At 41.6% G+C, this 14470-nt stretch overlaps 1 protein-coding gene across 1 annotated transcript in view; it reads right to left on the bottom strand.

Annotated features, from left to right (window-relative positions):
• The window catches only part of Cpb1 (carboxypeptidase B1), a 28420-nt gene extending 15088 nt beyond the window's left edge, over nucleotides 1-13332 (bottom strand). The window contains exons 1-5 of the mRNA XM_020158329.2: nucleotides 13198-13332; nucleotides 13037-13112; nucleotides 6138-6262; nucleotides 200-299; nucleotides 10-111 (exon numbers count right to left, since the gene is read on the bottom strand). Of these exons, the coding sequence (XP_020013918.1) occupies nucleotides 10-111; nucleotides 200-299; nucleotides 6138-6262; nucleotides 13037-13112; nucleotides 13198-13268 (474 nt within the window). The 5' untranslated portion in view covers nucleotides 13269-13332. The remainder of the gene's footprint in view (nucleotides 1-9; nucleotides 112-199; nucleotides 300-6137; nucleotides 6263-13036; nucleotides 13113-13197) is intronic.
• Nucleotides 13333-14470: the final 1138 nt, after the last annotated feature.

Genomic DNA, 14470 nt, shown 5'->3' with positions numbered 1-14470 from the left:
AATGGTTACCTTGAGGAGGTGCAGCGAGCGTCCTTCAAATGTGGTTCCAATGGTACTGTGAGAGATCAGGTCTGGGTTCTCAGCTGTGATTTGTTTAATCCAAGCCTCTATCTACCAAAGGGAACCATTGGCGGGTCAGTGTGGGGGTGTTGGCTGAGTTCCCGAAGCACCATTTGTCAAAACCGTGTGCCCGTCTTACTGTTTCCCAGTTGTTGTACTGCGTATAGCTGTGTCCACTTGCACGACCCTGGCTGTCAAACTGAGCGTCCATCGCGCGTCTCAGGTTGCTGATCAGCTCCCTGTAGTGAGCAAGTGACTGTGTCTATGAATGTCCCCCAGGGAACATCCCGGAAGCCCAGAGCCACCTCCATAGTAGTTGGTGAAGTGAGTCCTCATGGACTCACTTGTCCCCTGCTTGTTCCTGAGGACTTCAGTCTCGTCTGCTAAAGAAGATGCTGGTGTTGACCACAGAGAGACACCGGCAGGTATGAGCAAGGCAGGCTCTTCCTTGGCTGAAATGTCTTATGTTTGTGTGTCCTTAGACCCTAAGCTCAGAAGCAGATTCCCCTGGAACCCGGCCTGGGCTTTGAACGTCCATGCCACAATACATACTTAAAGCCAATCTGTGGTCTTTCTTATATTTCCCAATGTTAGCACTGAAAATCCTATGTCCTCAAAACCTATTCAGTCCCAGGTGACTGAGGACAGTTGGCCAAGCCAGGGATAATATTCAAGTTTTGAGAAAAATAGCTCAGTGACCAGAAACTCAGAAATCTTAACAAGCTAAAGATTTATAAGGCAAAAGAATAGTGATTTTTTCCCCCCCATACTGGGGTTTGAAGTCAGGGCCTTATGCTTGCTAAAAGGTGCTCTACCACTCGAGCCATACCCCCAGCACAAATGAATGCCGGAATTACAAAACTAGTTTCTGCTTCCTGCTTAGCTGGTTTAGGTACTCTAATAGTCATTCTGAAGCAAGGCAATGTGAAAGTTGGTGAGAGAATCCCCCAGGCCGGCCTCTTCCTGTAATGCAGGGCTCAGGTGAAAGGTCCCTTTGGAGAGGCCAGCCTGGAATTGTATGCACTTTCGTTCCCTGTTGTCCTGGTTGGCAGCACTGTGACTATTCCAGACAGAAGCCAGTTTCTAGACATTTCTATTATCCACAGTACAGCCTCGAGATGGTTTTAACTGACACACAGAGAATTGCAGTCACACATTGAAGTCATGTTTTTAAATCTGCCTATCCCCAAGACATTCAGAGGAAGACTCTCCAGGATGCCTTGGACCCTCCCTCCAAATGCTTCACCACTTGGTGAGTTTGGGAATGAACTCGTGTCCATCTATGGAGAAAACAATACATGAATGCATAACGGTGTCTGCTTCCTAGCAAATGGAAAATTCCATCCTAATGACGTAACTGCCATAAGGTAGTATTTAAAAAACGAATAGCAGCAGACCTCAAAATTTATTCTGTAGAAAGGAAAATTTCCGTTGATATTTGTTAGTGCACGTTTCATGTCCATTTAAATTACCACAAACCTAGTGACTTAGAACATGTAAATTCATTGTTGTGTAGTTCTGGAGGTTGAAGTCCAACCTCACAGAGATTTCTGCTTTCTGGAGGTGTTAGGGGCGATCTGATCCCTTTGAATCTCTCAGCTCCCAAAGGCCCCTGATTCCTTCTTCATCTCTGCGGGCAGCAGCAGTGGTTCGAGTCCTTCTCACACCCAGTAACCCTGCCTTCCTTTTCCACTCTTACTATCTCACGCAGTACGTTGGACCTAGCTGGACAGTCCAGAACAGTCCTCTTACTTGCAGCCAGGTTGTTAGGAACCTTTCCTTAATCTATGACATTGAGTCCTCTTTGTGATACAATCTAACATATTGAGTCATTTTGGGGAGTAGGATGCGGACATTTTGGGGATACAATCATTCTGCCTTCTATAGTTAGGAATAATGATTATAAGTGTTGCAATTATAACCAACACACAAACGGGAGTGTTAGGAAATAGGGTGGAAGTAGAAGGAACCTGAATTAGGAACCAAAAGGTCAAGGTCATTGTTTGTCTCAACTCATAAATTGACTTTAGAAAACTGGCTTTACTCTCTGGGCCTTAATTTCATAATTTTAGAATGGGACTATGTGATTGAAGGATATTTAATGTCCTTTTTAATTCTGAAATGCAATGTTGACTCAAATCCATAGGCACTGGTCATTCACATAGATAGCTTCAAAAGCATTTTGAAAATTTCCAGTTACTACCTTCATAAACTCTGAGAAGTTAGATATTCAGGAAAATGACTCTCAAGGATAGCTAAAAACTATGAATAGGCAAACACAAATAAAACAAGGAAAACAAAAACCCCCCAAACTTAAAAAAATCCACTAGCTGAAACTTTTACGTGCACAACTATATTCTAACATCATCAGTTTGAAAGAACAAGTTCTGCCTAACTACAAAAAGAGGAAGAAAGACCCAAGAGAAAATGAGAAGTGACATGTACCCCCTCCCCACCTTCTTATAGTGCTGAGGCTCGAACCCAGGGCCTTGCACACGCTAGACCAGCAATATACTGCTGAGCTACACCCCAGCGCTACAAAGTGAGAACTTTGAGACGCTCTTCCTTGGCCATCGAGCAATTGAAATTTCATCTAGGTGACACGGCTTCTCACTGGGTGGTAGAGAGGAGATCACAAGGTCGTCTCCCAGGCACTGCCCAGCTTCCACGCGCCCTGTAGACATCGTGTCTAAGGCCACACACCCACGCCTACCTCTGGTCGGCCAGAAACCAGTTATGTGTGGAGGAACAGCAAAGCTTCTACGGCTTGTAGCTACCGTTCCACTCGTCCCCAGCCCTCAAGTTCAAGCTATTTAGAGGAATGTGACTTTGCAAAGCTGATGTCGTGTGCTACTAAGAAGAGACATTCTTTTAGAGCTATTACCATGTTAAATATTAAACATTCTCACCAATAATAAGGGAAAAGAAATGTAAAAATCAGTTACTTAAATTTAAGATGGCACCCACAGGTAAAAGCCTCCTGCAGCAACTTGGGAAAGGACATCAAAACGAGGCTGAGACCTCAAACGATCCCTTCCAGGTTTGCGATTATTTGATCTTACTAGATTCGGGACAAAGCACTACTTTAGCTGTGTTATGGAATACTATTAGTAAATAATGAGCTAGTGTTGTAAGGAGATTAAAACAATGCCTCTTAGTGTAATCAGGACAGCATTATAGCTCCAAAATACAGAGGCATGCACATTATTTTATACTTTTATATGCTCCTTTTATAGTGCTATCTAACTTCTTTTTTTTTTTCTTTTTTAAACACGCAAGGAAATTAGATAGCCGTGACTTCCAGCAAAGCATAGAACATAATGTCTGAGAAGAAAAGAGACATGGTGCTGTTTTTGTTCCCCTTTCAGATTCTGGAAAATGGAATATTTGTTCAGCTCCTTGACTCTGTGTCCATTTCTGTTAAAGAACACTCCTGTGTGCCCAATACTGTCCAAAGACACTTTCCTGTGTGACTCTGAAATATGCAGAAAAATGATGCAATAGGTGGTTAGTAGCAGTCAGTTTCTCCCTGGATTGGACAGGACAAACACAACCTTTTTTTTGCAGTTTTTATGAAGGAATTCTGCAGAAGCTTAGCTTCTAAACATAAGCCGCAGGTACACAGTTCAGTCTTCCTGGATCTAAAGGCACAGCCTAGGCAAGTCAAAATGCAATTATCTTTCTTTTTACACGCATTTTGAATTTTTCCCCAGGATAATTTGGGATCTGATTAAAGCTGCCAAATGACTGGGACCACAAAAGTACTGTTTTCTGGAACCTGAGTTGTGGATGGCTCCTGTTATACACCAACACAACTGCATGTTCTTACCAGCAGGAAACTGTCTAAATACCGTGAGTTACGTATGAAGCAATAATGGGATGACCAGGGGCTGCCTGCAGCCTTGGCAAGGATATTGCTGGAGCACTTCCCCAGGATTTCTGGGGGCTTATTCTTACTTAATATTTAGAAAGTTATATACTACACATGTGCTTGGCTGAAACAGAGAAGCAAAACTTAACAAGACCTTCACCCCTGGGGAGCACCACCCCATGTGCTCTTATGAGACGGTGCTCATCTACAATCTCCTGAAAGTTTGCCGCTAAAAGAAGGAGTGAATTTTCTGTCTGCTTCTGCCTCTGGAGATATAGATGGAATGGAAGTCTTGTCATTGTTTCAAGGTAGGAATAAACTCGGGACACCATTAGGCAGCTAGCGTTAGTCTGTGGCTGCCGGCTTTCCTTTGTTTCTCTTAAAGAATTCTAGAGAAGACATCTTGCTCTTATTAACCAGTAAGGACTTCGGAAATCCTAAAATGATGTAGGTCATGCTTTCTCAAAGCCTTTTCTCAAAACTTGTGCATGTGGTAGGTGACTGTTGGGTAAACATTCTGTCTTTTTACTGAGTTTCCTAAAGGCCAGGATTTTAGAAGTCCTTGATAGATCATAAGAAGAGTGAAATGTCATATACATGAATCTTAATTCTGTTTTGAAACTTATGGGTTATATTTTTGTTTTAAAAAGACAGTCAGTTCATAGGTCAAGCTTTGACACTTCCCTTGGGCAGGATGGAATAGCTAAGCTCTATGAAGCATGGTAATGGAGTTAAACATAGCAGTTTTGTTGACCTTTGAGAAAGAATCCTATGATTTCCCTCTTTACACACACACACATAGCAAGCCATAGCAGCATTCTCATTCATGGTAATACTAATTGCAAATTATTTACATATTATTTGTTTTTCATTTTTGAGATGGCCTTTGAGAGTGGCATTGTATCTTCACTTTATGGATAGGGAAATGGAACCCCAGAAAGGTTAAGCAAATCACTCAGTGTCTCACAGCTAGGAAGCTGCAGAGCCAGGACTGGAATCCTGTCTGTTTTTTCCCAAAACATTTGCTTCTATGCCTCTTGTAATGGTGGCAATGATTTCATAGAGGACAAGTCTGACATCTTCCTGGCACAGTTACTATTTCTCTATATTTTTAACATGTTAAGAACAACAGAAAATTTCTAATGCTAAAATGATATAGGTTTTATTTTTTGAAAACATAATGAAGACTTGCCCATGTGGTGGGGGATTGTTAGGTAAACACTGAGTATTCAGAACTAGAATTTAAACATTTTTCTAAAGACATCATTTCTTCCTTCCCTCTTGTGAAATACCTCTAGGTCAGCGTGCTCTGTCTCACCAGTGAGCCTGCTTGCACGTGGTCTGTTTTCTGCCTAGTGTATGGCTTTTCCTTGTCTCTGTCTAACTAACTACTATTCATATTTCAGTTCTGGTTTCATAGGCCAGCCGTCCTTGACCCCTAATTCTTGTTTTGCTCCCCTCAATCGCCAGCTCTCTGCCCTTCCCAATATCTGTTTCACACTACTGCAAACCTCCATTTAAATCTGTCTTCCCCTAAGAGAGGGGTGACCATGTCTCTCCTTTTCAGTATTGAATACATGTAGGCACTCAATATGTATTTCTTGGATCAAAAAATGGACAACTGCCTTTACTTAGCAGGACACGCCCATCTTGAAAGACCTCAGTGGACCAGCAGGGCATTTGAGGAGAGGAGATGAGAATGATCAGCTTAGCCAACTCTCCACAAGGCCTTTGGGACCTCTTCCCTTTCTTGACTTCTTTCTAGGTTTCTCGTACCACTAGACATAATGGCAGGATCTTGGGGGGAAAGCACAGTAAGGTCACTCAGGTTGTCTCTACACTTGTTCTTAAGCTACAAAGTCCCACTATCTCACAGTAGGTCTAACTGGTCACCTGGAAGGAAAACCTGATACGATTTGGGGAGAAACTGTGTCTTGCTGATAACACTGTCTATTGCTTTGGCCTGCACTCTATCTATCACTCATGAAACAGGGGAAGATACTTGACTGAAGAATTAGGGCTCAAGAGTCAGAACCATTTTCACTAGAGCAAGAGCTAAATACAAAAGCCAGGATCAAAGAGGCCATTACCTCTTTGTGTTACCATGGAGAAGACATGGTCTTGGTTTCACTGCTACCTTGCTAGGGTTATCCAAAGGCTTGTATAAAAGGGAGAGAATGTTAGCAGCTAGAGAACATAAACTTACTCATATTGAAATTCATTCTGCTGTAGGAAGTCCTCCACAGCAACAGTGTCTTCTGCTTTCACATGGAAGTCGATGGTACTGTGGGGTCCGATTTGTGTGACAGAGTCAGGTTTCCAGAAGTCAATCTGAATAAAAATCAAGGTACACTGTTTTGGACATCTGTACTTCAGTGGGTGAATTACCATCTGATAGCACTCAATTGCTCTCTTCCATCAAGTCATCTTCACAACCAATTCATCCACAAAACCTCTTGAAAATATCTCCTTTGAGTGAACAAGGGTTGGGACCCAACAATTAGATATTGATAAAAATGTTTACAAGTACATACATAACCTTAATTGATTACCAACAGGCATGAAGAACTTATGATTATTTCCCACAATACTAGTTAATTACACTGTTCTGTAACTGCTCTTTTCTAGTTATTGATTTTCTGGAGCACTTGCTTGTTGTGGCAGTCTTTGTGGTAAATGTGCCGAATGAATGATATTGAGTTACTGCAGATAAAAATTCAGTGGAGAGAAATTGAGTTATTCCTTTTTTTTTGGTGATACTAGGTTTTGAACTCAGGGCCTCATGCCTACTAGGCGGGTGCTCTACCACTTCAGTAAAGTCCCCAGCCCTTTTCACTTTAGTATTTTTTAGATAGGGTCTCATGCTTTTTTCTGGGGGTTGACCTTGGACCCCACTCCTCCTGTCTCCTCCTGGGTAGCTGGGGTCATAGGCATGCACCATTTTGTTAAACTTGTTCTTTGAGAGGGTCTAACTGAAATTTGCCCCAGCTGGCCTCCGACTAAGATCCTCCTAGCTACTTCTCCCAGTAGATGGGATTACAGACAGGCACCACCATTTGTATCCTTTCCTTTTATTTTCTAATGGTCTTATTCTTTTTTTTTAAATGAGCTTATCTTGGAACTCAATTCTATGCAAGTTGTGATAATACATGCAAGCAGGACCATCTCTGATGTGAGGAGGGCACACCAGGAAGAAGCATGGCATATTTGCATGTGGATGGAAACATAAGGGTTGTGTTACTGGGGATCTATAATGCACTGACATTTTCATTTATTCAGTTTCTCATTAACCATCATTGCAGACCCATTCTGTGCTAGGCTGTGTGCCTGAGACTGGTGATATAATAGTGGGAAAATTCAACATGGCCACCTTCATAGGGGAGACTGTAAAGAAAATTAAGTAAGAATAACCTAAATGTAACATATTTGATTATGCTAATGCTTTTATTATTTGTGCATGGTTTAAAATGCCCCTTTACATGGAGAAATATTACGGGCTAACTGCCTCTCTTAGGTATATGCTTTCATATTTCTTTCTTGTGCTGAAGAGAGGTCTAGAAACCTGAAGTGGACCTGACATTGGGTCTTCCTTTGCCCCTGTGTCTCATCTGATCCCAGTTTGGATGCTCGTGAGCCAGTCTCAGGCTGGAGATGTGACTGGTGGTGATATTTAGGATCCTTGCTTGGAAACTTGGGAGTTTGGGCAGAATAAAGAGACTGTAAAGCAGAAACTGAGGAAGGTGTTAGTAGAAGGAGTTTCAGATGCTCTTGTGGGGAATCCAGCAATCTAATCTCTGTGTTGTTCATCTTCAGACCTCTGTAGAAGTCCAGTGGGAGCTGAGCCATTGACCAGGGCCATTGGTAATGCCAGAGCAAGGAAGGCAGAGACAATGAGATTCCACAAGAGGGATTGCAGAGGAAAGTGTGGAAAGAGAGAGCTTGGTGGCTAGATGGACTTAGAGAGTGAGGGGAAGGTAATGGTGGAGATCAGTGACAGTGGAGGAGGCATAAAAGTATGCATGGTGAGGACAGAGGAATCAAAGGGCTGGTGACAAATTCCAGTTGGCCAGTGCTGTGGAGGAGGGGCAAAGAGGATAAGCACACTGTAAGAGAAAGCATGTTTTTGAAATTTGCCTCTGGATTTGGGCTCTTAGTAAGTCCCTGTCACTCCAAAGCAGGCTGGGGAAGGAAGTACGACTTCATCACAGACAGGTTTTACATTAGTAATGCACACAAAGTCTTCCCAGGGTCTGCAGGTGACCGGACAACGTCCCATCCATACCTAAGCTGGGAGCTTTAGTGTCCCACTTCTAAGACCTACACATTTGTTCCCGAGGGATCTCCTCCCCAGAAGTGGGAAAAAGCCACATCTCAGCTCCAGGCAGGCAGGAGATGCCCAGGAAATAACTCTGGAGAACTCAGCAGTGACCCAGTTGTGTAGGTTCCTCCTCTCTTGCCTCTTAGGTGGGCTTGGTTTGAAATGTGTGCTTTGTGTCTTTCCTAAGCTTTTTGGGTGCTAAACTCAAGTTGTGGTTGGCAGCCTGCATAATATTCTGCCTCCTTGGTTTGTTTCTTCTTTTCCTCCAGGGCTTTGCACTTTGCCAGGCAGGTACCCTATGGCTTGAGCCATGCTCTAGCCCTTTTTGCTTTAGTTATTTTTTTGAATAGGGTTTTGCATTTATAATAGGGCTGGCCTGGACTGTGATCCTCCTATTTGTGTGTCCCACACGGCTGGAATGTCATGCATACACCCCCACGACCAGCTTTTATTCATTGAGATGGGGCTCACTAGCTTTTTTGCCTGGGCTGGCCTTGAACCACAATCCTCCTGATCTCTACCTCCCTAGTATCTGGGATTACAGACATGAGCCATATTGCCAGGCTGACCTCTTTGATGATTGCATTCCCCTGTCTGTAAGATTTCTACTCTGTACCCCGTGTCTGTAAACCAGTGCCCCCACACTTCCCACATGAAATCCTTCCCTCAAATCTTTGTCTCAGGGTCTTCTCTGGAAGACCCTCTGTTAGGACACTAGCTTTCTATTCTAGTCAAAGCAACAAATGCTGCATGATATCTTTGGTGATGGCTCTAATATAGCCCTGAGGATGGCGTTCTTTCTGTTATTTAATGACAAGTTGCCTTCTCTGATCTCTAAACTCTTGCTTATTGTCCTAGCCCTACCAATTATCAGAACATGATACATATATAGAGAGTATTACTTTTAAGATTTTTTCAGTGAATTGATGGATTCTGTAAGATGGAGTGTTATTTATAAATATGTTTGACAAAAACTGGCAGACCATAATCTGAGGCTGCTTAAAAATTTTGGTTTGAGAAGCTGAGGGTGCAGCTCAGCAGTAGACTGACTTGCCTAACATGTGCAAGGCTCTAGGATAGATCCCCAGCACTGCAAAAAAAGTCAGATTGACATGAAGAAGATTGGTCACCATCTAACAGAGTGTAGTGCAGCGAGTGTGTTGCAGGGTGACTATGTGGACATGGTGACCGCCACCTCCCAGACAGACATAGCAGTAGGCGAGGAGCAACACTGTGTCCTCACAGCTCCTGCAACACTGTGTCATTACAGCCACTGCAACACTGTGTCCTCACAGCTCCTGTAATACTGTCATTACAGCCACTGCAGCACTGTGTCATTACAGCCACTGCAGCACTGTGTCATTACAGCCACTGCAGCACTGTGTCCTTACAGCCACTGCAACACTGTGTCCTCACAGCTACTTACCAATACACTGTGTGGATACAAATGAAAAGCTCCGGAACACAAGGAGATAATATGAATTTCAGAAACTGCCAAGAACTGATGAGTGAGATTTATGCCTGAAATTTGGAGATGGGGTGAAATATATGATATAAAATGCAGGGAACTGAAGTATCTGGTAAGATGTTATGAAACCAGTTATAAAATGATGTAGGAAACAGTGACATTTGCTTGATGATAAAGGGGTATCTTTAAGTAATAACATTGTGAGAATAACAACTCAATCAGCTGGCTGGCTAGTAACTAGAGTCCTAACTAAACACATCACAAAACTAGCATAAAAGCAAAATAAAGTAGTTCATGAAGCTTAAAGTATTTGGGGAATAAGATTGGCATGGAAGAAAATAAATATTGGTGCTGAGAGTCTTTAGTTCTTTACAAATTTTGACAAATTTGTTTCTTCACATTGAATTCAACTATATGTCCTGCATCTGATAAGCCCCTCATTTATCTTGAGAAAATTTTCTTTTTTTGTTAGAATGTGAAGCATTTTCTATTCTAGGCCTAATTTCAGACAGCAGGAAGGAGCTTATTGCTAAGGCAGCAATGATGAAGACAGCAGCAGAGGAAAAAAAAAAGCACACCTAAATCTTGGGAAGCACACAACTGAAAAAGGAGAGTAAGTTTTATGGTGAATATCTCCAATAAAAGAACAAGTACAACCTTGATTGCAAGGAGATAAAATCAAATCCTTACTATACAATTACAGATGAAAGGGAAAGGCACCTGGAGGACAGTGTGGCCACCGATCTCCATGACACACTCAGCTTTTAACAGGACATGTTCAAAAGCTGGATGAACACAAAGACTGGATGCCCTTGGGATGATCTTTTCAGGAAGGCTACAGCCCAGAATATACCACATGCACAAGATTGCTGGGGAGAATAAAAAGCTCTTTTCAAATCATGGAGGAAATAAAAATATAAAGACAGAACCTGCATCCTCCTGCTAGGTGGTAAAGCCTGACATTTGTAGCTGGAGGCAAGAAAGAAGTTCTATTTAGTTCTCGCTTGCCTCTGTCTTCTCCAGGAAGAAATTTTGCTATTTTTTTCCTATTCTACTGAGAGATGAAATTACCATCAAGATAAGCAAAGAATTATTCACATGTTACTTAAACAGAAATACTTTTTCTGGAAAAAGAACATCAAGACCGAATGTAGATGTGGAGCTAAGTGAATACACTGTCATGCAAACCGTGCTTAGAAATCTCCGGTGCAATGACAGTAATAGTCAGACACTTACACAGTCTTTCCTATTTAAGTTCTAAGTGATTTATTTACACTAATTCTTCTAACTCTCCCAACAGCCCTCTAAGGCATAGTATTATCATCATTTTGTGAATGAGCTGGTTGAGACCCAGAGTGTCACCAAAGGCCCAGCTGGCTAGGAGTAGGGCCAAGAATGGAACCTAGGCAGTTTGAGACCAAATTTTCTGTTCTTGACCACCACAAAATGCTGAATTTAGATTAAAAAAAAAACAGACCAAAAACCCTGCAGATGTGATTGCAGAACTTTCTCAGCAATATTGGAAGGAGCAGAGCTTGAGGGGCTCACGGGGGAGAGGAGGAGGTTAGTTTTGCATTTCATAAACAGGAGAACAGGTGAAGCCCAGAAGCAGGGGCTCCCGGGGCCTGGCATGGGCTCCAGCAAAGCTGCAGAGTAAAGTGAAAGCAGATGGACTGCACCATCTCAGTAAAGGAAGCTGTGATCTCTGCAGCCAGCCAGCATGGTTTAAAGCAAGAGCAAGTCAGGCCCAATTAGCTTCAGCTGGAAGAGATTGCTAACCTGGTTGAATCTCAAGCATAGTAAAGGATTTGAGGAACCCTTCAATGTCTGTCTTCACTAGCCAGAAAGTGGCCCCCTGTTAGCATTAGGTCACACCCCACTGACTTAGGGTAGCTGACCAAACTTCTTCTTGTAGGTTCTTGTATCACTTTCTGTGGCCCAGACTAGGTCTGGCACATTGAGGACTCATGATAAATATATCTGGAACAAGTGAACCACCAAGGTGGTCTTTTTTTCTGTGTAGACCCCTGACTTAATATTTTTCATTATCCGTGACAAAAGCAAAAGTTGAGAAGGCATGCTTACGCAAAGTTCAGGGAAAGAATGACTTCCTTGGATGACAGTGTTTAAAAAGATCTCAATGTGTTTTATCTCTCACTTGAATCACCCCCTAAGCAAGGTATTCTTCCTTCTGTGCTTGCCTAATTGCTTTTTTACCTCAATGCAATGCAGTATTTTGGATTTATGCTGTCAAAATGCACCTTGATAGACTGTATTTGGCAAAGCTGGGTGTAATGAGTTGAAGTTAAAGAAAGCAGCTTTCAGCTCAGTATAATGAAGAAAATGAAGAAGATGGGCTATTCTGAAAAGAAGTCTATCTGGAAGTGATGGACCAGGTTTTATTAGAGCCAGCAAACAAAGATGCTATTTCCTGGGAGGAAATTCCAGATTTAAGTGTTGGGCTGGAACAGGTGACTACATATTCTCTCTCAATGAAAAAGTTCTGGTTCCATGATTATTTCACTCTCGATATTTTTTCCTTCCCCCATACCTTAAAAGCTAAAAAAAGAAAAAGAAAGATAAACACATAGATAGATGGATAAACAGATAGATAGATAGACAGACATTAGGAGCTAGGAGATTATTTTAGTTTATAAATTCATGAATTAGCATTGGCGATTTGTGGTCATTAATAGACTCCTGCCACACTACATATATAATCTGAGATGTCACGGCTCACCCCAGATACAGTGATTTTTTTAAAAGCAGCACAGAAACTTTACTTTTCCGAAAGCAAAAGACAAATAGGGAATTTGTGTTTTTTGCCTTCTTTTCCTCCCTCAGGTCATATCAGTAAGGGTACAGAATCAAGGTCATGAAAACTCAAGCTGTTTGATTTGGAATGAAAGAAAATCAAAGAGAACAGATGATCCATGGGATGTGGAAATGAATTTGAAGTTGGACAAAAGCCCAGTTTTTCAGTAATATCCAAGCTGATCATTTTTCTCTCTTGCCTTAGAAGGGAAGTGACTGCACATTAGATGTTTGGTGACCTTCGAGACAGATGCAACTCATCCAGTTGTCACACTGTCAGCTCTTAAAAGTTTGCATGGATTTATAACACTCCAGGGCTCATGGCATTCTCATCTAAGCAGAAAGAGAAGGCATTGCGGCATTGAACGCTGTCCAAGGTTTTATTTCCTGCTACCAGAAATACTATGGATAATATTTCATGTCCTTCCTCCTTTGATGGAATCACAGTACAATCAGGTTTTAAAGTTGGTTCAGAGCAAATCCAAAGTATAGAATTATTGCTTACCTGGTGGGATTCGGCCAATTCATGAATTAAGTCGATGTGACCTTCACTTTCAACACTGACACGGAAAACCTTATTGCTATGTGGTGAGAGAGAAGAATAGAAAAATTTAAACTGGGCCATGTGTTCAGTGTTTTGCACTAGCAAAGGAATTTCTTACCTACCCTTCAAAGCGCTCAGTAGAAGGATGAGCAGACACCAGGGCCACACTCAGCAGAGTCAGGAACAGCATCATTGTGCCTGACTAGGTCGGTAGGCTGACCCAGGGTCCCACCGGCTTTTATAATCCAGAGTGTTCGTCCTTCTTGTCCACATTGCAAACAGGCATTATCGGATTCTGATTAATCATTTTCCTGATGTTATTGCCTTGGTGCCTGAGTGAAGGCTGGGAAGATATCTCTCTCGACACCTGTGGAAACAGAGCAAATAATCTCACAGTGTATTTATCTGATTTAGATGTTAGACCTTGAATAGAACAGAGGAAAATTAGTTTTAAATAAATTCTAGATTGCAGTCTTTCCCTTTTCATTTTGAATTCAGAATGACATGCAATAAGTTTTATAGATTTAAGTATAAAATTTGAGGAGTTTTGACAACTGTATACACCCATGTGACAGACATCCCAAGGAAGATTGAGGACATTTCTCCCCTAGGACACTCACTAGACATTTCCAGTCTATTACTGCACTGCTTTCAGGACACGACCACTCCATTTTCTAGCTTTGTATACAATTCTGTATGTCCAGACTTCATGTACCACACATGTTAATTTGTGGCTTCTTAAATGTTGTAAGCTTTATGAACTTTTTGTTTATGTTAGTTGTTTATTCCTTTTTATTAGTAAGTAATATTCCATTGCGTGAGTATACTAGTTTGTCCGTCTGTTTTCCAGTTGAAAACAGGAAATGAATCTTAACAAAGAACCCAAATGCATTAAAATGTTAACTCAGTTGTTAATATATTTGTTAAAATGTTACATTGTTTCCAACATTGTGCTCTAAACATTTTTGCATAGGCCTTTTGTTGACATATATTTTCTTTTGGACTGGGATTGAACATCTGAGTGGAACCATTAAATAATAATGTCCATGGAGGTTTAACCAAAAATTTGACCAAACATTTTTCCATAGCTGTTGTACCATTTCAAGCTTCCACCAATATCCAGTTGCTCCAAGTTCTCTCCACTATTTTGGTATTTGCAGTCTTTGTGGTATTGCTAGTGAGAGTTAAGTGGTATCTAAGTGATTTGCATTTTCCTGATGATTAAAAATACTCAATACCTTTTTCATATGTTTCTTGAGCATTTGTAAATCCTCTTTTGTGTAGCACCTGTTGGAAGTTTTTTGCCTTCTTTTTTTTTAAAGATACTGGCTGTTTGCCTTTTTCTTATTTTTTTGCAGCCCTTCTTCGTGTTGTTTAAATGTGGGTTCTTTGCTA

The sequence above is a fragment of the Castor canadensis genome, chromosome 17, assembly GCF_047511655.1.
Source record: "Castor canadensis chromosome 17, mCasCan1.hap1v2, whole genome shotgun sequence".
NCBI classification, from domain to species: Eukaryota; Metazoa; Chordata; class Mammalia; order Rodentia; family Castoridae; genus Castor; species Castor canadensis.
This window is presented reverse-complemented; position numbering and strand designations above follow the sequence as displayed.